At 39.1% G+C, this 26863-nt stretch overlaps 2 protein-coding genes across 6 annotated transcripts in view; both read left to right on the forward strand.

Annotated features, from left to right (window-relative positions):
• The window catches only part of LOC131044306 (phosphatidylinositol:ceramide inositolphosphotransferase 1), a 90467-nt gene that overhangs the window by 45665 nt on the left and 17939 nt on the right, over window positions 1–26863 (forward strand). The gene's annotated exons all lie outside the window — the stretch shown is intronic.
• On the forward strand, window positions 2281–3632 carry LOC131856151 (uncharacterized). Its single transcript, XM_059207571.1, has 2 exons — window positions 2281–3034; window positions 3150–3632. The coding sequence occupies exons 1-2, from the start codon at window positions 2411–2413 to the stop codon at window positions 3531–3533; spliced, it is 1008 nt and encodes a 335-aa protein (XP_059063554.1). The 5' UTR covers window positions 2281–2410; the 3' UTR covers window positions 3534–3632.

Here is a 26863-nt window from a genome sequence, read left to right on the forward strand (position 1 = left end):
TTTTGAAGTTGTACGTGTAAATGATGTTCAATTTACATTAAATATGCAAGTTATATTCTATTGGCTAATTTTATTATTTCCTTGATGTATATATCTGACTATCTTCTTGTTTGTCGTAGGTGAGAGGAGCATTTAAAATTTTCTATGTCCTATCTCACGAATGCCACTCAATATAAGTATGTAACAAATGAGTCACGATCAAGCAATGCCTTGATGGGTCATGACCGATCAAGACATTACTTGATCGTGGCTCTTTGTTTATACTAAACAAATGTATGTTCCACGTTAATGCCAATCGGTGGGAGTAGTATTACAACCGATGTCTATCAGTGTTGGCTTAATGCTAACAACTGATAGTTATCGGCTATGATACCGGTTCTCCCCTTTTTTGCCTGGGTCCTGGTCCTGGTCCGGTTCGCCTTGGGTCCCACCCGGGTCCTGCCTAACCCAGCCGCCTGGGCAGGACCCGGGTGGGACCCAGGGCGAACCCAGGAGGACCCGGGTGAACCCAAGCCCGTGGGTTCCCAAAAACGGGGCCCACGGGTTAGAAAGCATTTAAAAACAATAAAAAAACAATATTTTTAATCTTCTAAATACATCTAAACCCTAATCCGCCCCTCTATAATGCATTTCATGCATCAAAACATGCATTCAACCTATTCTACTTGCATTTTTGAAGATTTTTTCTCTACAATCAGGGTTCTTAGTTTTTGTATTTTTCTTCGAAGGTGACGACTACGAAGGTGTGAGACACGCATCAAAGGCATAGGAATCACTGGAGAAGAAAGATTTAGCCATTAAAGGTAAGTGAATCTGAATTTTTTTCAAGTTTTCAAGAATTTTTCCAAGTTTTTTTCAAATTTTTAAATTTTTTTAAAAAGTTTTTTAAAGTTTTTTTAATTTTTTTTAAAGAAGTCTTGTATATTTTTTTACACTTTGTATGCATAGTATGGGGTTATAATACCAAAATTTTAATAATTTTTTTCAATAATGTTGTGCATTCTCTTTTCATTTTAGGTGCACTATTCATATAATCATACATAATGGCTGGAACTGGAAGTGCAAGTGCAAGCTCTAGTTCAGTTGCAAATGTCCGAAATGAAAATACCCCCTTTAAAATTGATCAAGATTCACCACTTTGGCATTATACAACAATGATCAAGCCAGTGTCTGGTGGTGGGGGTTTTGTTTGGCAATGCAACCATCGTGGCACTGAGTATACCAGCTCATACTATCGAGTGAAAGGCCACCTTTGTTTCATCCCTGGGCGTGGAATAAAATTTTGTAAGGGATCAGATGGCAAGGGGCTGCCAAAAGCTCTAGTTTTGGGATATATTAGAGAACAAGAGGAAGCTGATAGGAGAAGTAGCAAAGCAAAGACTGATCATCCTCTTGTCCATCGAAGCTCAATGTCTAAGAGGCCTTCTAGTAGCATGGGCTCCACAAGACCAGCTGGTTCACATCCTTTCATGCAAAACCCACCAGTTGATGCAGTAGAAAATCAGAATGTTGTGGCTACACGGAAAAGAGGCCCATTGGATTTTGCCTTCAAAAATGAACTGAGAGAGATTGCAGATTCCAAAATTGCACGTTGCCTTTATGGCAATGGGCTTCCTTTCAACCTTGTTAGATCACCTTACTTTCGGGACATGGTGCATACTCTTTGCAATACACCTTCTGATTATGTTTGTCCAGGGTATGAAAAGGTGAGAACCACCTTATTGGCAAAGGAGAAAGCATCCATAGAGTTACAGTTGAAGGTCATCAAAGATACATGGCAGGAAACAGGTGTGACCATTGTTTCTGATGGATGGAAAGATTGTAAAAATAGGCCATTGATCAATGTTATAGCAGTGTGTCCTAAAGGGGCAATGTTTTTGAAAGCAGTGGATTGTGAGGGGCAAGTGAAAGATGCAAGTTTCATTGCCAATATCTTGATAGAATGCATTGACATGGTGGGGCCTCAAAATGTTGTCCAAGTTGTAACTGACAATGCTAAAAATTGTAGGGCAGTAGGGACTATAGTGGAGGCTACATATGGTCACATCTTTTGGACACCATGCGCAGTACACTCACTCAATTTAATCATGCAAAAGCTTGGCACACAAATTGATTGGGTGAAAAAACTATATGCGGAGGGCGAGGAGATTCAAATGTTTGTGACTAATCATCATATGTCACAAGCCATTTTCAGGACCTTCTCCAAGTTGGAGTTGTTGAACGTAATTTATAATTACTAATTTTACATTTTATTTTTTAATTTTTTAGTTTTAAATTTGTATTTTTTATAGACTTGCATTTGATATATGTTGTGTATTTTGTTATGTCATGTTAGGTTGCTGAAACACGATTTGCATCTCACACGCTCGTCTTAAGACGACTTCTGAAGGTGCGAGACGCCTTGAGTTCTATGGTCATCAACAGCTTGTGGAGTGTATGGAAGCAGTCCCACATAGAAAGAGCTCTAAAAGTAAGAGCATTGATCCTTAGTGAGAAATGGTGGGATGATGTGGAATATGTTTTGAATTTCACTGAGCCCATCATGAGCATGATCAGGTATGCTGATACTGATCGCCCATGTTTGGGCGAGATTTATGATGGCATGGATTGCATGGTGGAAAAAATAAAAGAAGTAATAAATAGAAAAGAAAATGACCCAACGGAAACATTTTTCAAAGTTGTGCAGAAAATTGTTGTTGACCGTTGGAACAAGATGACCACCCCCTTACATCTCTTAGCATTTGCTTTGACGCCAAAATTTTATAGTGCAGAGATGCTTGCAACACCAAGGAGGGTGCCACCATATAGAGATGCAGAGGTTGCTTCTGGCTATAGGGCTGCCTTTAAAAAGATATATCAAGATGAGGAGACAAGAAATATTGTCATGAGGGAGTTTGGCCAATTTGTATCTGCAAAAAATCATGATGTTGTAGCTCTTAATGCTAGATATGGGATGGATGCTGATGAGTGGTGGTATGTACATGGTCAAGGCTCCATTTACTTGCAGCCTCTTGCAATTAAACTTAACTCCCAAGTATGTATCTTTTTATTTTTTATTTTTATAGTTTTCCAATTCCATTTGATGCTATCATTTTTTTATTTTATAATTTTAATTTGTAAATTTCTAATTATGTTTTAACTTTTAACAGGTTGCAAGTTCTTCTTCAGCTGAGCGGAATTGGAGTACATACTCCTTCATCCACTCAGTCAAACGTAATCGTTTGGGTGCAAAGAAAGCTGAGGATTTGGTCTACGTACACTCCAACCTTCGTTTGTTGTCACATAAGGACCCTGAATATAGTGAGGGTGTAACAAGGAATTGGGATCTAGCCCCTGAGTGTGCTGATTTAGATGCTACAGTTGCACAACTTTGCCAAGTCTCTATAGACGAGGCGGTTATGGAATTTGAGAGAGACATAGCTAGTGGGAGTGGCATTCCATTTGATATTGGTTCAATTGATGCTGAATTTGAACCACTTGATGACCGTGAGCTTGGGTTGGATGCTTCAGATGAAGATGAATATGGAATTTAAATCCCATAGATGGCTTGTAATTTGAATGTTTAACTTTATACTTTATTGTGTCATGACATTTTCACATTTTGAAACTTGAAACTTGAATATTATCTTTTTTGCAAATTATGAATATGATATTACATTTATGATAGATGATATATCAATATCAGAATATTTATTGGCATTGGCAATTATGGATTTATGATTTATTGATTTATGATTTATCTGTTATCATCTATGTATCATTGTATGGGAAAGTTACATTGTATGTTTGATGTTTCATATTTGTATGTTTGAACTGTGAACATATATAATTTTGATGTTTGAAGTTTGAACATATATATATATATATTAAAAAAAATTAAAATATATATATATATATGTACGAACGAACCCGTACCCGTACCCAATTTTTTTTTTTTTTTTTTGCCGAATCCGCGAACCCGTACCCGAATCCGAACCGGAACCGGTAACTTAGGTTATCGGTGTTATCGGTGTGTTAGCCTTAACGACCGATATCTATCGGTGTAGACTAACACACCGATAACTATCGGTGATGTTATATTGCCACCCGATATATCATATGCAACCCGATAATATATGCAGCCCGATATATTATATGCAACCCGATATTTAATCTGTGTTTTCATTTAATCATTTTTTTAATATTATTTATGTTAATTGATATACATCGAAATTCAAGATTTAATAGATCGATGAACCTAACCAAAATATATAGTATGATTATCAATAGGTTGTTTATATGCAAATGTAGAATGACTATTAAAGAGGAATTAATTTCTTGAAGGTTTTATCATTGTTTTCGATATGATAAATGATTGAATGAGAGACTTCATTTTCTCTCTCATTCAATCATTTATTTTACCGAATCTATCATGCGTTAACACCATGCGTTAACACTCCCTCTTAGCTAGGTAAGATGAATGTAGACAATATATTCAAGCATCACAATTCAATTGATAGTAATCATTTTAGACATTCATGGGAAATCATACCACCTAGTCATATGGTATGAAGTATCACCTAAACATGTGATACTAAAGTACATCGCATCAATCTTGTGATTTACAGAATATCACCTTAGCATGTGATATCAGTATTGCCTACACACGCAATACTTAAGGATAATCATAGGAGGAGGATTAATCTCTCACCTTATCCAAGTTGTGATATGTGCACTAACACTTTATACAAATGTTTTATCACAACACAATCATGGCACATCCATGACACACCAGAGATCCAACATGATAACTGGTTTGGACATTACAAGATCGTCACCTTATAATGTCCCCATACAAGTGTTCACTATCTTGAACCTAGGGGATAGAATCCAAAAATTGTCCTAACATGACAAAGAGGTTTACACATTAAACATCTTATAGGTATGCAAAGATAGATTACAATGCAAATTACCTTTCTATCATACCTAAACCTTTTCTGAAGTGATCAACCTTTACTCTGGAAAGGGGTTTGGTCAGAATGTCTGCAGTTTGATCTCCTGTACAAACATATTCTAGTTGGATTGCATTCCTTTATACCATATCTCGCACATAGTGGTATGGAATCTCAATATGCCTGGATCTGTCATGAAATACTGGGTTTACTGAAAGTTTTATGCAGCTCTGGTTGTCACAGTGTATAACAGTGGGTTTCATAGGTTCTCCAAATAACCCCACAAGCAACTTCCTAAGCCATATTGTCTCTCGGGCAGCCATAGAAGCTGCAATGTATTCTGCCTCGGTGGAACTTTGAGCTACAGAAGACTGCTTCCTGCTGATCCAAGATATCATAGCTGAACCTAGACTGAAGCAACACCCTGAAGTGCTTTTCCTGTCTGTCACACTTCCAACCCAATCTGAATCTGTAAATCCATGTAGGTCTATATTAACCTTATCGTATTTGAGACCAAGGTTTAGAGTACCTTGTAGGTACCTCATAATGTGTTTCACTGCAACCATGTGTATCTTCTTTGGTTCACACATAAACTGACTTAGATCATTAACTGCATAACAAATATCTGGTCTTGTATTTACCAGGTACATCAGGGACCCAATCATCTGTCTGTATTGAGTAGGATCAGTGGGTTGTGACTTTGCTGCCGCTTCTTTAAGTTTATGTAAGTTGGTTTCCATAGGAGAGGTCATGGGTCTACAATTTTGCATTCTGAATCTCTTCAAAATATCCAAGGTGTACTTTCCTTGGTTTAGTATAATGTTGTCAGAATTCTGCCATACTTCCAATCCTAGGAAGTAATGAGGAGTCCTAAGTCCTTCATATCAAATTCTTTGGTTAGATCATTCTTGCATTGATTTGTAAGATGATCATTTCCTGTGATTAATAAGTCATCAACATATAAAATCAACATTAGCATATCACCTTTATTTCTTTTGTAGTAGAGGTTAGGATCTGCATCATTTTTAGAGAAGCCTAGTCCTAAGAGATAGGTGTCAATTCTTTCATACCAGGCCCTGGGAGCTTGTTTAAGCCCATAGAGAGCTTTCTTGGGTCTGCACACATGAGACTCTGCATCATAAATTTCAAACCCTTCAGGTTGCTCTAGGTAGACTTCTTATGAGATCTCACCATTTAGAAATGCTATCTTAACATCCATTTGGTGTACCTTCCATCCTTTTGCTGCTGCAATGGCTAATACAACTCTTACTAATGTGTACTGGCAACAGGTGCAAAGGTTTCTTCATAGTCTATTCCCTCCCTTTGTGAGAAGCCTCTGGCTACAAATCTGGCCTTGTGTTTCTCAATGTTGCCATCTGCAGCATGTTTGATTTTGAATAACCATTTAGATGAAACCACAGATTTCTTGGTTGGCCTAGGAACAATCTCCCAAACATCATTTTTCATAATGGATTGATACTCTTCAGACATGGCATCCTTCCATACTTGATGTTCAAGTGCATCTGATACATTGTTTGGTTCAACGTTAGAGAGGTCATTCATAAGGGCAACATAGCTAGTAAATTTATTAGGCTTTTTGCTTTCTCTGAAGGTTCCTAAGGGAGCAACAAACTTCTGAGCTTCTTCTACAGTTTTGGTGGCCCATAGTGGTCTTTTCTTGAGGTTTTCTCTAGGTGGACATAGAGTTTCACTCATAGTTTCCTCAAGATTCTCCCTCTGAAGCTCAGGAGTAGGATCTGTATCTAAGCTAGGGTTGGGAATATAGACTTCAGGAGAGCTTTGGGCTCTTTTGAAGGCTAGGTTTTCTTCAAATATCACATCCCTACTTAGTTTAATATTCTTTTGACCAGGTATGTATATCCTGTAGGCTTTGGAGGTTTCACTGTATCCTACAAAGATTCCCCTTTTTCGAGAGGGCTCTAATTTTAATCTTTTCTCCTTAGGTACATGAATATAGACAGGGCATCCAAAAATCCTAAGGTGGCTTATATCTGGTTTTGATTTAGTAAAGACTTCCTCAAGAGTTTTGTCTTCAAGATGAGAGTGAGGACATCCGTTTTGAATATATAATGCAGTGCTAGTTGCTTCTGCCCAAAGATTGATATTTAGATTTTGATCAAGAATCATAGCTTTGGCAGCTTCAACGATTGTCCTATTTTTCCTTTCTGCTATCCCATTTTGTTGAGGGTTGTAAGGTATTGTTAACTCCCTCTTAATCCCTGAATTTTTACAAAACTCTTTAAACAATTTTGATGTGTATTCCCCCCCATTATCAGTTCTTAGGGTTTTAATTTTGTTTCCTGAGTAGTTCTCTGTTAGTGATTTGAATTTTTTAAACCTAGTAATGATCTCTTCTGATTCTTTACATTTCAGAAAGTAGATCCATGTTTTCCTATAGTAGTCATCAACAAATATTACATAATACAGAAATCCCCCCAATGAATTTACAGACATAGGTCCACATACATCAGAATGAACTAATTCTAAAATTTTACTTGTTTTCCTAGTACTACTCTGAAAAGCACCCTTAGTATTTTTACCTAGGGCACATCCTGTGCATGCCCCTGAATGATATTGCTTTAGCTTTTGTAGACCTGTGACAAGGTCTCCCATTGATGATAAAGCTCTAAAATTTAGGTGGCCTAGTCTTCTATGCCATATTTCATTGACATCTGTAGTTTCATGAATTAGGGCTAAGTTAGGCTCTGTGCATAGCTCATATAAGTAGCCTTGTCTTTGACCAATTGTATTAGCTTTCTTGATAGATGAGTTCTTCGGCTAAGCCAACACTTTGTTGTCCATGAAGGTCACTCTGTATCCATTGTCCTCTAGTGTTGATATTGAGACAAGATTCCTCTTAATGCTTGGAACATATAGCACTCCTCTAAGTTGAATGATACACCTGACTTTAGTTTGATGGTGCAGTTTCCAACTCCTTTGACAAGGTGTGTGGAGTCATCTCCGATGGTTATCTCTTCATCATTCTCTTCGTTCATGGAGTCTAGTACTTCTCTGAATCTTGTGATGTGTGTGGATGAGCCACTGTCGATCACCCAAGTGTTCACTTTGTTTGATGCGTGATTTGTGAGTGCTGAATAGAGTACATACTTCTCTGAGTCCTCTTCCCTTTTCGATTTTCATGTTTTGGCAAATGTGGCTTGTTTAGCTCTTTTTGGACATTTGGCAACATATTGCCCAAATTTGTCACATTTGTAACACTGAATTTGATAGAGGTCCTTCTTGAAAGAGTTCTTGCTGTGACGACCTTTTCTCTTCCTGAATTGCTTCTTCTTGCCCTTTCCGTCTGAGTTCGTAGTTAGAACTTGAAGGTCTTCATCTATAATCTTTTGTTTGATTCCTTTCTTATTTTTCCTTGATTCCTTTTGGAGACAGTCAACCTTTAGCCTATCGAATTTTGGAAAGTTATCCCTTGCACTGATGCCTTGGACGAATGTTTCCTAGATACTAGGCAACCCATCTAAAGCAATGAGGATTAATTCTTTGCTTTGGATCTCATATGCAAGAGTTGCTAGTTCATCCCTTAAGGTAGATATCTGCATGAAGTAGGCATTGACTGATTTATCTCTCTTTTTAGAGCCAAGGTTCTATTGGCATTGGATATCTCAAAAGCGTCTTCAAGTGCTTTGAACATGTTGAAGGCTGTTTCATGTTTCTTTATAATGGGCATAATATTGTTCCTTACCCCATCAACTATTATTTTGATAGCCTTATCATTTCCTTCTCTCCAAATTGCTTGATCAGTTTCAGTCTCAGGTTCTTTAGTTTCGTTCTTTACAAATGATTCAACTTTGTTATCTTTTAGAATCATTTGAATTCTGAATTTCCATGTGGAGAAGTTGTCTCCTCTTGCAAGTCTGTCTTCAAATCTGATAGCACTGGCCATTGATAGGATTGTGATGTTGAATATATACTTGATTTGAATTTTACGTAAAATTGAACAGCCTCAGGTTCGATATAACTATAGCTCTGATACCATGTAAATGATGTTCAATTTACATTCAATATGCAAGTTACATTCTATTTGCTAATTTTATTATTTCCTTGATGTATATATCTGACTATCTTCTTGTTTGTGGTAGGTGAGAGGAGCATTTAAAATTTTCTATGTCCTATCTCACGAATGCTACTCAATATAAGTATGTAACATACATTTGTTTAGTATAAAGAAAGAGCCACGGTCAAGCAATGCCTTGATCGGTCATGACATTAACGTGGAACATACATTTGTTTAGTATAAACAAAGAGCCACGGTCAAGCAATGCCTTGATCAGTCATGACCGATCAAGACATTACTTGATTGTGGCTCTTTGTTTATGCTAAACAAATGTATGTTCCACGTTAATGCCAATCAGTGGGAGTAGTATTACAACTGGTGTCTATCGGTGTTGGCTTAATGCTAACAGCCAATAGTTATCGGTGTGTTAGCCTTAACAACCGATAACTATCGGTGTAGACTTAACACATCGATAACTATCGGTGATGTTATATTGCCACCTGATATATCATATGCAACCCGATAATATATGCAGCCCGATATATTATATGCAACCCGATATTTAATCGGTGTTTTCATTTAATAATTTTTTAATATTATTTATGTTAATCAATATACATCTAAATACAAGATTTAATAGATCGATGAACATAACCAAAATATATAGTATGATTATCAATAGGTTGTTTATATGCAAATGTAGAATGGCTATTAAAGAGGAATTAATTGCTTGAAGGTTTTATCATAGTTTTCGATATGATAATGATTGAATGAGAGACTTCATTTTATCTCTCATTCAATCATTTATCTTACCGAAGCTATCATGCGTTAACAGTACGACTGATGCTACCCGAATTAACAGGAATATATGAAATTAATGGTTACATCTTCTCAGAAAAAGACAATTAATAGGTTATAGCTAGTACATCAAAGATTGGGAGTAATTCCAACTACCAAGAATAGGTGGGAGTCAATGCATTTGTCACTTGTAGAAAAAGCCATGTATCCCGATTCCTAATAATTATCATGTCTAAATAACCTAAGCAAGCTTTATAATATGTAGTGAAAATAAATATACCCAAACATAAGGGAAAATGAAAAACCCAGACTAAAAAATTGTGTTTAGAATGTGGTTAGTACTAGGCATATGAGATCAACTATGCACTTAACTTTGCTTAAAATACAGGGTGTATATACCCTAACCTCGCCGAATTTGGACATGTACCTTTAAGATGGTAACATGGGTAGGTGTACTGGCGCCAGTTTTATTGTATGAGTGAGGGTTATTGTTTGCAGTATATTGTTTTTTCTTGTTCTCTTTCCCAGTTGCTTTATCTTTAATTTATCTAGAAAACATGCTTATGGAAATGAAAAGCATTTTTTTTCTTTTTGATGCTGCAAGTACTTGAACTTAGTTAAATGATAGCGGTTTTAGTGTGTGTTAAGAGTAGTTGTTGTGTACATGAAAAATGTAGATTACATGCATAGCCATGCACAACATAAAGATAAAAAAGAAAACCCCCAAAAAACCACATAACACAAGGTAGAGAAAACTAGGTGGAAGTGGTAATTGCAAATCTTCCTCTCCTTTCTTGACCAATGAAACACAAAGAGCTGTAAGAGCATCAACTCACATTTTCTTTGTCTCCTATCTTTATATTGCTATGATGGAAAAATTTATAAGATGCATAGAGTAGTTCCAAGTTTCCAACTAAAACAGTTGGTCACTATACCAAACATCATCAATTCACTGCTCCATGCAGAAACTCGGTCTCTCCCTCCTCTATTTGTTCCTTAATTGAGATTTATATCATGTTTATAATGTTGGAAGTATCTTATCACATACCAAATGATTCTCAAGCATCTCGAAACTGAAGAGACATTGTTTTTTGGCCATTCCTTTGCTTGCAAAATTATCTTGATGAAATCACTGCATTAAGCAGTTGACAGTGACAAAACCACAACTTTATGCAGGCATCAGAAAAGAAAGTGTCATTTGACAGCAGTGAAACTGCCACTTTTGCAAAATCAGCCCTTTAAACAGACCGGTCTTTTTGAACAGCCACTGGACAATTTGGAATACTGTTAACTTTTCACCTAGTTTTGTAATTTGTTTTGGTCTCTGCACACTTCCTATTACAAAACAACTGGCTCACACATCCCTCGTGTTAATGCATGATAGCTTCGGTAAGATAACTGATTGAATGAGAGATAAATGAAGTCTCTCATTCAATCATTTATCATATCGATAACTATGATAAAAACCATCAAGCAATTAATTCATCCTTGATAGGCATTCTACATATGCATATAAACAACCTATTGATAATCATACTATGTATTTTGCTCATGTTCATCGATCTAATAAATCTTGTATTTAGATGTATATCGATTAACATAAATAATGATGACACCGATTAATATATATTGGATTGCATATATTATATCGGGTTGCATATAACATATCGGGTTGCATATAATATATTGGGATGCATATCGGGTGGTAATATAAAGGTCACCGATAGTTATCTGTGTGTTAGTCTACACCGATAGTTATCGGTTGTCAAGGCTAACACACCGATAACTATCGGCTGTTAGTGTTGGGCAATCACCGATAAACTTCGGTTATAATCCTACTCCACACCGATTGGCATTTACGGTAAAACATGCATTTGTTAGTATAAACAAAAAGGCACGATCAAGTAATGTCTTGATCGGTCATGACCGATCAAGGCATTGCTTGACCGTGCCCCATTTGTTATATACTTATAGTGAGTGGCATTCGTGAGATGGGAGATAGAAAATATTAAATGCTCCTCTCATCTGCCACAAGCAAGAAGATAGTTAGATATATACAATTTGGCAATAATAAATACAACAAAATTAGATAATAGAATATAACTTGCATATTGAACGTAAATTGAACATCATTTACACCTTGTACATTCCAAGGAAATGCCTTTCTAAGTCAAAGTATCCAAGATAGATGTAGTGGTGCAATCTTCCTTCTCATGCAACATGGAAGGATCCTAAGAATATGTTCATCCTCAAGGCACATTCTTGAAACCTACAATAATATAGCCTTCCTCAATTTTGACGAGCAGTGGCTTGAGTTGGCATGAGTGTTCTTACTCATTCAACATTGAAGAGTGAATCAATTTGCCTCGTAGAGTTGGTTGTTACTTGTTCCAGCCTCTTGCCTCGTTGAAATATGATTGATTTTGGCATCTTTACGAGGGTTCTTCCTCAAATGTTGTCAACTCATGGCTGATCCATAAACAGGGAGGATATTCCTCTCTCATGTTCATTGACAATTGATATCACTTGAGGAAACCCTATATAACCTTCTAAAACTCTCTTTAACCACTAGAAATGGTTAATCTATGTTGTTTATTCTTCAATCGGACTTGTAACATTCATGAAATAAAGTGAAATAAAGATGCATTGAGACAACATGCAACCAAAACACACAAATTATAGTTGGAGAAAGAAAAGCGATTGAAGCTCCCCATGTCACTATATTAAGTTTTAACTTTAACAAAAACCTAAATGTGTCTTTCATTTTCATTAAAAATACGTGCTACGAAAGGCGGAAAAGATGACGCGGCGAGGGCACCAATCGCAGGGTTTTTGACGCGACGAAAGGCGGAAAAGACGTGTACGACTAGGGCACATCGATTGAAACAAGATTGCAGAGCAGGTTTTTTACGAATTTTTTTCATACTGAAACAAGCAATTCGAATTTTTTTTGTCTACGATTCTGTTACATTTAGATTAAATTTTAAATTATAATATAACAAATTATAAATAACAATTAGTGTTAACTGTTAACTGTTATTTAGAAATAACAGTAATATAACAAATTATAACAATTTAAATTGTAATATAACAAATTATTATATTACAATTTAACAGTGTTAACTGTTAACAGTTAATTTGTTAATTGTTGTTAACTTATTATATTACAATTTAACTATTATTTAGAAATAACAGTGTTAACTGATAACAAATTATTATATTAAAATTTAATATACTAAGTAGTAAGTTTATTAACAGTGTGTTAAATTTTTAATAACCTATTATTAATTATCACTGTTATTTAAAAATAACTGTGATAATAAGTTATTAACACTGTTATTTTTAAATAACAATGTTTATAACCTTAGTATATTAAATTTTAATATATTAAGTTATCAACACTGTTATTTTTAAATAACAGTGTTAATAATTTAATATATTAAATTTTAATTGTTATTATTTATTAACACTGTTATTCACTGATATAGATAGGATTAGGAAAGTAATAACTAATAAGTTATAACAGTGATATTGTTCTCTAAATGTCGTCTCTCTCTTTTGCTAGGTTCTCTTCCAATTTTTTTGAAAGAAAATGGCTTCTAGTGGCAAAAAGCGAGACCTTTGTTGGAAACATGGGACACCAGGTCCAAAACGAGGAGACGCCATTTGTAACCATTGCACCAAGATTATAAAAGGTGGCATTAATAGGTTCAAATATCACCTTGCATAGATTGAATGCCGAGATACTAGAAGATGTAAGAAATGTCCTGAAGAGGCTACGAGGGATGCAATAGCAACGCTTGAAGCATATGATCAAAGGGAGGCAACAAAAAAGAGAACAACAGAGGCAATGGCAGATTTGAGTTCTATAGGGTCACATATAGATGTGGGGGCATCTAGTTCTTCGGCTTCCCTTGGGCCACAGATATGAGGAATGGGAAGTGTGGGCAGCCATATGGAAAACTACTTTGTTCCACGTAACACTCCTAGTGCACAACCTGGATTGCTAGGCACTGCATGGAATAAAGAGGCTCACCAACAAGCAAAGGTGGCGTGTGCTAGATTTTGGATCTACAACGATGTTCTGATCAATGTTGTTTCTAGTCCATCTTGGGACCAATTGGTCACCGCATTGATTGTGGCAGGTAAGGGGTTCAAGTCCCCAAGTCGTTATGAGATTAGTGGACCGTTATTGCAAGATGAGGTACAAAACACTCACGCAATAGTGGAAGAGCAAAGGAGTATTTGGGAAAAGAATGGCTGCACCATTCTTTTAGATGGGTGGACAGATGGTAGGAATAGGACACTCATCAACTTTCTAGCTTCTTTAGGGGGACAACTATTATTTTTAAAATCAATTGATGCCTCCAATGAAGTGAAGAATGCAGAGACCTTGTGCAACATGTTGGATGAGGTGGTGATGGATGTGGGAGTGCAAAATGTCATACAGGTTGCGATTGATAATGCAGCTGCATATGTGGCATCCGACAAACTTCTAATGGCTAGACATCCGACATTATTTTGGAGCCCTTGTGTTGCCCATTGTCTTGACTTGCTCCTTGAGGACATAGGGAAACTAAGTTGGGTAAAGAAAGTGGTTGAAGATAGAAGGAATATCACCAAATACATCTACAATCACACATGGGTCATTAATCTTATGTGAGAGCACAATGATTGTAAGGATCTTGTGCGATTGGGGGTCAAACGCTTTGCTACCAATTTCCTCACCTTGCAAAGCATACTTGCTACATTGCCCAACCTGAAGCGGATGTTTGTGAGTGAAAGATAGTTGGGGAGTCCTTATGCTACAAAGCTTGAAGCGGAGAAGGTTGTGGTTACCATTTTTGATTCTAATTTTGCCAAGATGGTGGAGGAGATCATCAATGTAAGTTTTGAAACTTTAATTGATGATTTATTATTTAATTTTCTAATATTACAATCTGCTGATTTTGTTAAATTTTTTATATCTAGGTGTCAGAACCTTTGGTGAGGGTGCTACGAATGGTGGATGGGGATCATAACTACATGGGGTATCTATATGAGGCCATGGATAAGGGCAAAGAGGCGATTCAACACTTATATGTGTCAAACAAGACCAAGTATGAACCCATATGGTGCATAATTGATCGGAGGTGGAACCATCAACTCCACCAACATATTCATGCTATTGCCTACTTCTTGAATCCCAAGTTTTTTTACTCCCCGAGTTTCATAGTAGATGCAGAGGTTAGAATTGGCCTTGACACATGCATACGAAGATTAGTTGATGATGAGAACCTTCGAGACCTGATACTTGATGAGTTGTAGAGCTATAAGAAGGCCATAGGGCCATTATTGTCTTCACTTGATTGCAAATGTAGGAGAGACACCTTACGACCAGGTGAAAAAAACATGTTTAATTTTATTTTACCATTTATTTCTCTCTTTAAGATTATTAAAATCTTTACAATAATAAATGACATTTTTTATCCTTGCAGATTTGCGGTGGGAAGATTATGGTGCCACAACGCCTAATCTTCAGAAGCTTGCCATCCGCATATTATCGCAGCCTTGTAGTGCTTCTGGTTGTGAGCGCAACTTGAGTGTTTTTGAGGCCATCCATACAAAAAAGCGCAATAGGTTGACTCAACAACGCTTGAATGATCTTGTCTATGTGCGATACATCATTCGATTGCATGAGAAGAAGGTGCAAGGGTAAGATTCACATGAAGCACTTGACTTGGATGACATTGATCCATATGCAACAAAATGGGTTGCTGCTCCTGATGATGTTGATAATGATTTGGATCCATTCCTTACTGATGAGCAGCTAAGTGAGTTGGAGAGGGCAGGAGAGGAATGGGATGCGGAAGTGGTAGCACGTGAGGAGGAGCACGAGGTTGATCATGCAGCAAAGGCACCTGTTGAGGATGTTGCCACTACTTTAGCACCACCCCCCCAGCAGCAACACTCTTTTTTGAGTTTTAGTTGTAGGCGCAATTTATGATTTCTCATTTTCATTGATACCAAAACTTGAACTTGATATTTAATCAGAATTTCAGAGGTGGTTGTTTTGTGGTCTATGACTCTATGACTCTATGTCACTACGAGTATGATACATTGAAATGTATTGAACTCTTATTCATATGTTGCACTTGTTTTTGGGTTTATGCTATGTATTTAACTCAAACTTTGATTTATATATTATGGAAATCAATATATGTTATACAAATTTGCTGTAAATGTGTGTTTTTGAATAATATTTAAAAAAAAATGTATTTTCAAATGTTCGATAAAGTTGCCGAGTATTGCCGAGTTTTGGTGAGTCCTGAGTTTTTTTAAAAAATTGGCCTTGCCGAGTGATTGCCGAGTCCGAGTTTTTCAACCTTGGTGGCAACAACCCCTTTGAAAGGTCACCACCTTTCCTTTCTCCTTAATCGGCGGCAGTCACACTCATAACAATCATAATGATTTAATAATAATACCATTAATAATTGATAATAATTATTCTTATTTAATTAATTAATTAAATAATTATTGTTAATAACTTAATAGTGTATTTATATTCTTGGACTTAATTATTTTATTTATTTCTGATTTCATTGGTATGTTAAGAAATATGATTATCATATAATAATCAATTAATTATTAAGTAGTTCATTCAAATCTTTAATTTGAATGAACAAATAACTCATAATAAATTTATTAAATAATTAACACATAAGCATATTCACATAGTGATTATTACTATTTGAAACTATGGGGACATCACAGTCCCACGGGGATATTCTACTGCTCCTTATGTCTAATAATGCCGTTGCATCTTCCTCTTCCTCAATGAAAGAGTGACAAACTTTTCCCTGTCCTTTTCTTCTTAACATGGAGAGTAAGCTAAGAATGATGCTGTTACAACTCATTTGTTAGTTGAATGGTGTAGGGCACCTAGCACTCCAAGAATGTAAGCTTTGATTTCTTTATAGTTTGTGAGGTAATGTGTGATGTGATAATGGACCAACCATTGAGGACTCAGTAGAGCCATGGTTGAGTTGTCCAAATTTTGGTTTGAGTCGATTCTGCTCAGGATGCTGTTAGCCTGAGAAGTGATATGCTTAGGTAATTCACAGGCAAAATACTCCAGATGAATGTATTCATGATTTAGGAGTCAATAGAGTTGTGTTTAGGTCTTCTAGGGTGTTTGAGGACCTTTAGGAGTCTTAGAATGCAAGAGAATGCAAATTTGCATCCTGGAGCAAAAGTTGTCAAAAGTTGCTGAGCAACATTTGCAATTTCTTGCAAAAGTTGCATTTTTGGTTATGGGCGTCAGGAAGTTGGTTGAACCGACTGAAACAAGTGGATATAAGCCAAGTGTCACTTCATTGTAAAGGTTGGAAGGATTGGAAATGCAAGAACAAGTTTTTGGTTTGAGAAACAATCTTGTTTCCACGGGTTTTTGACAGTTTTGTCTTGTTTTTCATTGCTTGTATGGTCTAGTACGGACTGGATGGTGTAAACTCATTGCCATCTTTGTATATTCATTGTATTTGCTTTCAATAAGGTTGATTTGCAGGTTTGATTGTTCCAGGTTGTAGAGATTTCTCTCATTCTTTGCAACTAGGAGCAAAACCTTTGCAAGTAGGGTTTAAGAGCAAGAAATGGCTCTAGCCTAGGCATTCTTTGATGGCACTTGTTGAAATCATTAAGATTGCTAGGTTAGGGTTTGTATATAGTTTTGGAATAGGGTGTGTGATGTTGCAGGTCCAGGAGGAGGAGAAACAATGAAGACCTAGGCTCATCGCAGGGAGTAGGTGAGTTAGGACAGCAAGCAAAGTGCGATTTGTGAGCACATGGAGATTGATGTAGGCCCAAGTGGCATATGAATGGAAAGCCCTCTGAGTGCCCTTGAAGGTTCCCAAGGTGTTTAGAGCAGGAGATTTGACTAGTGAAAGGTTCTAGACCAATTTTGTCAATCCATCGGTTAAGCCTAAAACCCCACAAAATAGTGCAGCATTGGAAACCACACTTGTACGGACAACCTGTTGTACGTTGCACACGCTCCCTGTCGCCGACAAGGTCCCCCTTTCCTGTTTTGAGTTTTCGATCGTTGTCCTAAGGATCCAAGCGGAGTTTCTCGTGTCTCTTCGAGCGAGCTCGTGACCAATCCGTAAGCTGATTGACGTTGAGGAATGAACCAGTGAGTCCTCCTGACTAGTCTAGCTCTCGGGCGTGAATGCCAAGAGCTTTGTTCCAAAATTTTGAAAATTGCCTTGGATAGGCGTAAGATGGTAGGAACTAACGGATCCCGCCAAGCCAGAGCTATGAGACTGATTACATAAGGTTTGCTACCCGACCTTTGCAAGGTTTAGGCAAGGGATGATTTTCGCCCGCTAAAAAGGATTGAATTGCCCAGCTGAGTGCCTTGGTATTCTGATGCCTCCTAGGGCCAGATTCGTGGAGCCTGGCAAAGCTAGTGGCGGGCCCGACGTTTCGTGCAAGTTTCCAAAATTGTCTAAGGGGCAGATTTCGGGCCCCGGAGCGAAACTTCAAGGCAGATGCTCCCTACTCAGTTCGGAAGCAACAAAGTTCTTTTAAAGTGTTGCAAGAATAGCGGTTCAAACTCAGAAAATCACTTAAAACCTTATTTTCGGACCCCCAGGTCCGAGGTCTTTTTGATAAAGGCGAAGTGTTTTAAAAAGGACGCACTAGGTCCGAAAGTCCGAAAGTCAAGTAAAAACGATTTTCGGACCCCCAGGTCCGAAATTTAAATCGTGCAATGTTTTAAAAACAAGATGGTGCTTTGCTCCGAAAAGTCACTTAAGTTCTTTTCGGACCCCTGAGTTAAAAGTGAATCGCGAAATGTTTAAAACGCAAAACAAAACGATTTTCGGACCCCCTCCCTCGAGAATAAAGTAAGGCGCGAAGTTGAAAGAAACCTTCCTTGGTCCGAAAACGCCTCCGACCCCCGAGAATCACTTAAAGCCTTCTTTTTCGGACCTCAGGTCCGAGTTTTTTTGATAAAGGCGAAATGTTCTAAGGAGGACGCACTAGGTCTGAAGTTTAAAACGCAAAATAAAAACGATTTTCGGACCCCCAGGTCCGAAGTTTAAATCATGGAATGTGTTTTAAGGCAAGATAGTGCTTTGCTCCGAGAAGGCACTTAGGTCTATTTTCGGACCCCCGAAGAAAAGTTTAAAGTGCGAAATCCTTTAAAAGCGCCCCCAGCTCCGAAAGCGCGAAGAGTCCATTTTCGGACCTCTGAGGATGAATGATAAAATAGCGAAGGATGGCATAGGTAGAAGTTTGGCGAAACTTGCGGATTCATATTAACTCTTCGAGGTTTCGAGGGCATTCGGCTTATGCGGCGAGTCCTCCGAGGTTTTTCCCAAATTGCTGAGGTTTGCGAAAATGTGTTCCGGCTCCGAAGTTCCAAGTTGCGGAAGCATGCGAAAAAGGGGGGGGCGCTCAGGTCCGAGGTTTTGCGGAGCTCCGAAAACGTCTCCAGCTCTCCTAAAACTCCAGGGACTTCCGGAATTCACCAGCGGGTTGAGAATCTCCGAGTTTACAAATAGCGTTCAAGCTCCGAATTTCGTGCGGGCTGGGTGAAACCAGGTTAAATTCCGAAACCTCCTAATTCGTCAGAAATCCAAAGTTGAAGAGAAAAGGCAATTCAAAATTTGAAGGAACTCTCCAGGGTCCGAAAATAGGAAGGTAAGGCGCTGCATTCCCCCCTCGACCATTTAAATTCAGATTGCAAAGGGCAGAACCATTTAAAATTGATAAATTCTCTCTCATCCGCCAAACCGCAAAAACTTAATTAAAGGGATAACCGTTGGGATTCAAACTTTGCAGGATCATCCGTTCACTTCACACGACAGGGTCGGGTGATCTCTCGCTATCCGCTCCCATCAGGTAAGTACGCTTTATCGCGTATGATCATTTGGAAATGCTCAAATCCAGTGGGCAAATGCGTTAAATTTGATCACAATGCTTGAATTCTTGAAATCTGCATTTTTTTGTTTTCATAAAGCGTTGTTCAATGCATTCGAAATTTAGAATTCACTCCCAAGGTTTAGCCCGAAATTGCATCTCTTTTCAAACTCAAAGAAAATTTCCATGTTTTGCCTCTGTTAAAATTAATCCAAAATCCGAAAGTGATAAGTATAAATGCGTAGTCGCAAATCTTCAAGAATATGCTGCGGTTAAAGGTAATCAAGTTGTTAGCTAAAATGATATTGCTCCATGTCCGGACTAAACTCTAAATTAATCCCGGCCTGTTGGAGCACTTCTTTTGTTATCCAACCCGCATTACCGTTCTTGTATCACCTGGTAATCCGCATCCTGCTGTGCAGGATAGATGCCTAAATCAGCGGTGGAATCATCAAAGACACCCGCTGTAGCCGGAACCTCACGAGCATCCAAATCAGACATCTCGCGTAAGGTTGAAAGGATGAAGTATCAATATCAAAGGGGAGGATTAAGGGAGTTAAAGGTTCAGAGCGTCTGGGACAACATTGGTGACACCGACCTTGGCCATATTGATATTCAGGACTTCAAGAATCGGGTCTTCTCACCCAATGCATATGGCAGGCCTAGGCAGATGGTGGAAAGTGGCATCGCCCAAGCAGCGGGTTTTCCTCCAGCAATCCAGAACTATGAATTAGTAGTAGAGGCTGCTCGGCATTACGAACCAAAGTCTAGATTAGTGCTTCTGGAAAATATGACTATCGCTGACTTCTCCCCTGAGGCTATCGGTGATGCATTTGACATCCCCTTTCCGAATAATCCCACAGCTACAACCATAGACGAAGCACAGGGGGCGTATGACATGAATCCGGCCCGATGCAGGGCACTGGTTAACGAAGAATGGTTCAAGGAGAAAAGGCCTCCGAACACCAGGATTGTGAAAAGGACCCCCAGAAGTGATTTTCATAATGAGCATGGGGATATGGTCACCCTACTCAGCCGGGTCATGGGACTTCCTAAGTCTAGTTACTTTGAAGAATGGATGTTCTGTTTTACAGAACAGGTCTTCGCCGGAAAGTCCAAGTTTGACTGGGCCTAGATCATAAGCGATAACATCCACATTCAGCTGATTGAGCTTGAAGCAAGGAAGTACTTCACCATGACTTCCTATTTGGTCTATATGTTTGCAAAGAACCAGCCACTGCCAGGGTTGATAATGAAAGGTGAGATCGGGAATGGGCCTGGTCAGGTGAAGGTCTATGATTGCTACCCACAGCTGCACTGCCAGGATATAGCTCAAAGGGAGAAGAACAGCCCGGCTTACGCGGTTGGTCAGTATGAACGCGTCAACGATGCCTTTACAATGCGCCTGGTCAGGCTAATGCAGGGAGGGTTGCACATAAGGCTCTCGGAGCAAGCTACCACTTTAGTGCAGAGGTATGGGGCCTGGTTCATTCAGTTCCCAAGATTTTCCTACATCTGAATAGCTGGCTTCGATGGTGCCCCCCTTCGACTTCCACGCTACCCAATCAATAAAGTAATCCTTATGGAGGTGGCAAGACAATCACGCCCCGCCGGCATCTTACTTCGAGAAAGCAAGCAGGCTGGATTCACATTTCCTATGATCATAGGCAAACATGATGTCCAATTGAGATCCCCCACCATAGCAGAGGAGTCCCTGGCAGAGCTGGCCTCTTATGGCCTCCAAGACCATTTCCCGAGAAAATACTTCGACCACAATAATTTGGCAAAAAGGGCCTATGGTCGAAGATACAGAGCAAAGGAGTCAGTTGAAGACTATTGGAAGAATTGCTCTGATGACTACGAAGTCAGGCGATGGGAGTATTCTAGGTTGAGTGTGCAGCAGATGTGACTCTTTGAATACCGTCAGGTCACGGATCAGCTCACGGACTCAGGAAATTGCCTCCAAGTCTGAGAATTCGAGGCAGTAAGACACCTCTTGCCAGGCGTTGATTGGTCTCAGGATCCAATCACGGATTTCGAAGCAGTTATGGTAGCCCCAGCAAGGTACACAGATCAGTGGTTACATCATCAGATCGAGAGGCTAGTTCATGAGGGAGTCCAGTTCACTTACCACTTGATGGGCAGTCTTGACTCTCAGTCTTCCGAAGACGAAGGGACATCAACTGAGAAACCAGAGAAAAGAAAGAAAGCTAAGGCTTGCAGAGGAACTCGGACATCCAAAAGAACAAGAAGGGAGAAGATTCCCATAAGGAGGCCAGAGGCCACTTCATCTTCAAAAGACCCCAGTTCGTCCGACGATGCCATAGAGTTGGATTGCGTACCCGCTCCGCCTTCCCAGAGCGACATCGATGCGTTCGAGGCCAATGATCCCCCTGCACCTGATGTACTAGACACCGAGCCAAAAGGCCTCCAGTTGACCAAACTGGGTAATCAAATAAAAGAAGGAGAAATCCCATCCACCCAGGGGGTTGAAGTGCATGAACCTACCCAGCAGAGCCGTCACGAATTGCTACTCCTTAATACAGCCAAGGACAACTCGACCGTCGAGGGAGAACAAAGGATAGACGAAATTCATGAGCCCGAGAGAACCAAGGAGCAACCTTCACAAGAGGATATCAGACGGTTGTTCAGCGAAATAGGGGAGAACTCAGCTGCAAGCAAAGAGCTTCCTCCCTCTTTCACTCCCCCGATGGCGGGGCAGCTACGAATTTGTGGTCAGCCGGTTGAGAGCGTAGGAGAACAGGATGCTAACTTGACCCTATCATCGACCCAGACAGTGCCTCAAGAGTGGCTGATCGCCAGAGCTCAGCGTAGGGCCGCCACCAAAGCACCCATCGATCTAGAGGATATCTTCTCACGAATGGATCAAGCAAAAGCTAAAGGGAAGAAGAAACCAAGGGCATATTCTAAAGTAACCGGGCATGAGCAAAGGAACCGCACTCTTCATATCGCCACCCCGCCCGTGGACAAACCAGCAGATCAAATAACACTGGCAGATTATAGCATCACGACTGTCCCCATTGGACGAGCTACAAAAGAGCAGGAAAAGGAAGAATTTAAGGATTCAGTGCAAAACATACTCAGACAGCTCGAGGAGATCACAGCGGAAAAGGATATGTATCGGGCCCGTGCTGAACAGGCTGAGGGATACATCGATCAACTCCTACGCCCACTGCACAACCCCTCCGAATCCCATATCCCCCCAATGGCATTGGCACAAAGGACCACGACTGAATTTGAAGGAATTCGGGATACCGCAAAGGCCGTCAAGGAATGGATGCAGGACATCAAGAAAAAGGGAGAACAGATCCTTAGGGAGGTGAAAGAAATGGCTCTCCATCGAGAGCTCACTCTAGTCAGGCTGTTGGAGGTAAAGAGGGAATCCCTTCACATGCACGAAGTGGCAGCCTCTACCCTTCCCCTCATAAGGGCTCTTTTCTGGACACATGCGCAAATTCCCACATTATCTCACATCCTGGATCCCCATGGCATTAGTGTTCTCAAGGAATGGTACTGGACCGTCACCATGAAGAATGACGCCCAGGAAATTATCGACAAAGAAAATGACGCATGCGAGGTAATTCTCGGGAACATGCAAGAACTAGGTAAGACCATCCTCCGATCAATGGTTTCAGGATGGATAAATGACCTATCCGACAGTGTAATCCGGCCAGACTGGGAAGAGAGGTTGGGAGCAGATAAGGTTTCTTATTCTGTTGGGGACTTGAGTTTTGCTGGTCAGTTCCATTCAGACATATTATGCTTCGAGCGTAATCGCTCTAGCTGGAAGGACGGTTTAAAGCATGTAGACCAGTATCTCGAGGGCATGCAATACAAAATTCGCCACCCTCCCATGCCTCCTTTCAGTCTCCTCTTCCAGTTGTGTATCAAATTTCAGGAATACGTTCGCAAGGAGAGGGTAGCAGGTCGTGATTTATGGCAGGAGTACCTGCATGGCGAGGACCAGTTTCTAAAAAAAGAGTGAAACCGAAGTAGAGAAAATAGTTTCTCAAAAGTGTTTTTTCCCCTCAAAATCTTAAAATGCACTTTTGTCCTAAAAGGTGACAATTGACTTTTGGTCAACAAATTGTAAAACTTTTTGTGTCCCCTTTTTTTGATTTGTTCCTAATTGTTGTAATTATCCCTTTTTTTGGGTAGTTATTGCCCATTTTGGGGTAGTTGTTGATATTTGCCTCCCATTTATGGGTATGGGCAGCACTGCTTATGGATGAATCTGGGCCACTTATTTAGATTTAATCTAGGCCATTCATCCTTTTTGAGACCTATTTAAGGGACTGGTTTTCCCTCATTTTGTAAGAAGTTCTTGGATTGTTGCGAAAACTCTGAAGGAATAGGCAGGAATTAATACAATGGATTAAGACTATTTTCAAGTTTCCTTGTGAGTGCATGGTCTCCTTCTTCACTTAATTTTGAAAGCTTTTAATTATGTCTATTCATTTTGCATAGCAGTTCTTTTTTTTTAATTAAGCATCTGATAGACCTTCATAGGCCATACCATTAGAGGATAGCTGATTGCTTTTCCTTTCCGCATGGTTAATCTGGACCATTTTATGCTCAGTTCGATTATCGAATATAGAAGTTCTGATATCGTATTTGGTATTATGAAAATCTGGTTTCTCCTTTGAAGATTGCACTAAGGTTATGCAAGCATTGTGTCTAAATGGCTGATGATGCCTAATCTAGTTTTCTGGAGGTGTCTGTCTGCTTGATCGAATCTGCTGTCTTAGGTAGAATTTGCATTCCATGTCTCTCTCTCTCTCCCTATCCTTCCTTTCTTTTCTCCTTTTTTATCTTTTCGGAAAATCTGCAGTCCTGCTAAATCAGCTTCAAATTAACCAATATCATTTGGTGGAAAGATCGTGAAAGGTTCCAAGGAACTCATCCATAGAATCGCCAGTCAAATGTAAGTCCCCCTTGTGTTTCCAGCATCAACACATCAAGCCACTGAGAGATCCCGCAGTCAAGACCTGACAAAAGAAACCTTGAGGTAGTCTCCTTTGATCAAACTTAGAAAACAACATTAGAGACTTCCTTATCTCAAGAGAGAGTAGGATAATCAGTCGGCTATTCTATTCTGCGTTGGCCATATGGAGTTTGCAGCAATGCGATTTCAGACACGTCAACACAACCCAGATGCACTTTTACAGTATTGTCTACAACTTCCAAAAGGGTACTCAAATCCATGATTTATTCCTAGGCTTGTTTGGGATTTTTGCAAATTAAGCCCCAAAAACCGCTTAAGGAGGGCTAATGCAATTAGGCCTATTTAGGTGCCGGTAGAGACCTAGAAGGCTTGAGAAACCATGGCGATGGAATTGGTGAGTCTTAAACTTCAAAACACAATGAAGACTCCTTATTAATGCATTGGGAAACTATAAGAAGATTTTGTGTGTTAAGATCCTAACAAGAGGGGTTGGAGCCCAGAAGGGTGTGTGTGAGTAACTGAGGTGACAACCTCAAGTGGAGGAGTTGATTGTCCAGAAACCATTGGCTATACCTAGGAGGCAAGTCAAGAAAGTTCAGACCTTGGAGGTCTCATTGTCATAACCCTTGCCAAGTGCCATAGGAAGGACTTGAGTAGTTGTAGGGTTGAGTAGGACAAGTCACTCAAGAAGGTGAAACATTCAAGGCTCCAAGACTCTTTAATGTATACCAATAATCCATCGGCTGTGTTGAACCATATGTGTCTGTTATATCCTGGACATAAATCTATCTGCAAACCGATCTTAGTTAAGGAATTTTATAGTGGTATCAGAGCTTAGTAATCTTGCCAGGCTGTAGGGTGTTTTTGAGTTGAAAATTTTATGTGTAGCTGAGTATGCACCAGGGAAATTATAACTTTCGGAATACTAGGGTCCGACAAAACAGAGGTCAAAACTTGCCTTTAGCACAAAGTAGCTCTTCTATTCAGTTTGAAATTGAAGACAACCATACGACAACTGACGAAGAGATTATTTTTGAAATAAACAGTATGGGAGAACCTGAAAACAATAGGGATCTCATAACAACTTTAATTAGAAGTCAACAAGATATGCAAGACAATGTCAACAGAATGACTAATTTAATGACCCAATTTATTAATCAACATCAAAATAATGGAAATAATCAACACCATAATGTTGGGGCAAACAATGGGGGTAGAGATGAGCATTCTGTCAATAATAATCAGCCGGAAAGAACAAGAACAGCCAAACCTTTTATGCAAACTTTCACTGTTAGGAATGTGCAACCAGAAAACGAACCGACAATTAGAGAATTACAGGATGAGATACACCATGATTGGTTATTATTAGGGGATGATTTTAGGTCAACGATGACATTTAGAGAGTACTTGGATGTCAGAATGAAACATAGGCCAAGAGGACAGCGAGGGAATAACAGTGAATTACAGAGGAAAATCGGTAAGATGTCGATTCCTTACTTAGATGGGTCAGGGAAAACTGCAGCTAGGGCTTGGGTGCAAAAGTTTGACACCTACTTTCAATTAAATCCTATGTTGGAAGATGAAGCAATCAAATATGCAGCATTACATCTTGATGGTGTAGCACATGAATGGTAGCACCATGGGCAAGTAACTTTGGGTCATAATCAGATTATTACATATGTTGAATTCACTGAGAAACTTATTGATAGATTTGATTTTAAAGATCCTGAACTTCATCTAAAAGATTTAACTCAGCTTAAGCAATCTGGAACTGTTGAACAATACATTTCTGAATTTGAAAAATTGGCAGTTTTAGTAACTGAAATTTTAGAGACACACAAAATTGTGATATTCATAGATGGGTTGTCTGATTCTCTCAAAGGCTGGTTAAGTCCTTGAACCCTCCTACTTTACAAACAACTATTAAAAGAGCAAGAGAATTGGAACCATTCTCAAAAGGGAAATTTTTTAATAAAGCACCTTAACTTGAAAAAGACAAACAACTTTTCAATAAAGATAATTTCCCTAAAAACAAGTTAGATAAAGAAGAGAGGGAAGAACTCAGAAGGAAAAAACTATGTTTCAGCTGTAGAGAATAATGGCAGCCAGGACATAGATGTTTGGGAAAAGGAAAAATTCATTACATTGAGGTTATGTCAGATAGTGACGATGAAGAGAATGTTGAACCTAACACAGAACCTGCACCACAGAACACAGAATCAGAGACAG

The sequence above is a fragment of the Cryptomeria japonica genome, chromosome 6 (genome assembly GCF_030272615.1).
Source record: "Cryptomeria japonica chromosome 6, Sugi_1.0, whole genome shotgun sequence".
In the NCBI taxonomy this organism is placed as follows: Eukaryota; Viridiplantae; Streptophyta; class Pinopsida; order Cupressales; family Cupressaceae; genus Cryptomeria; species Cryptomeria japonica.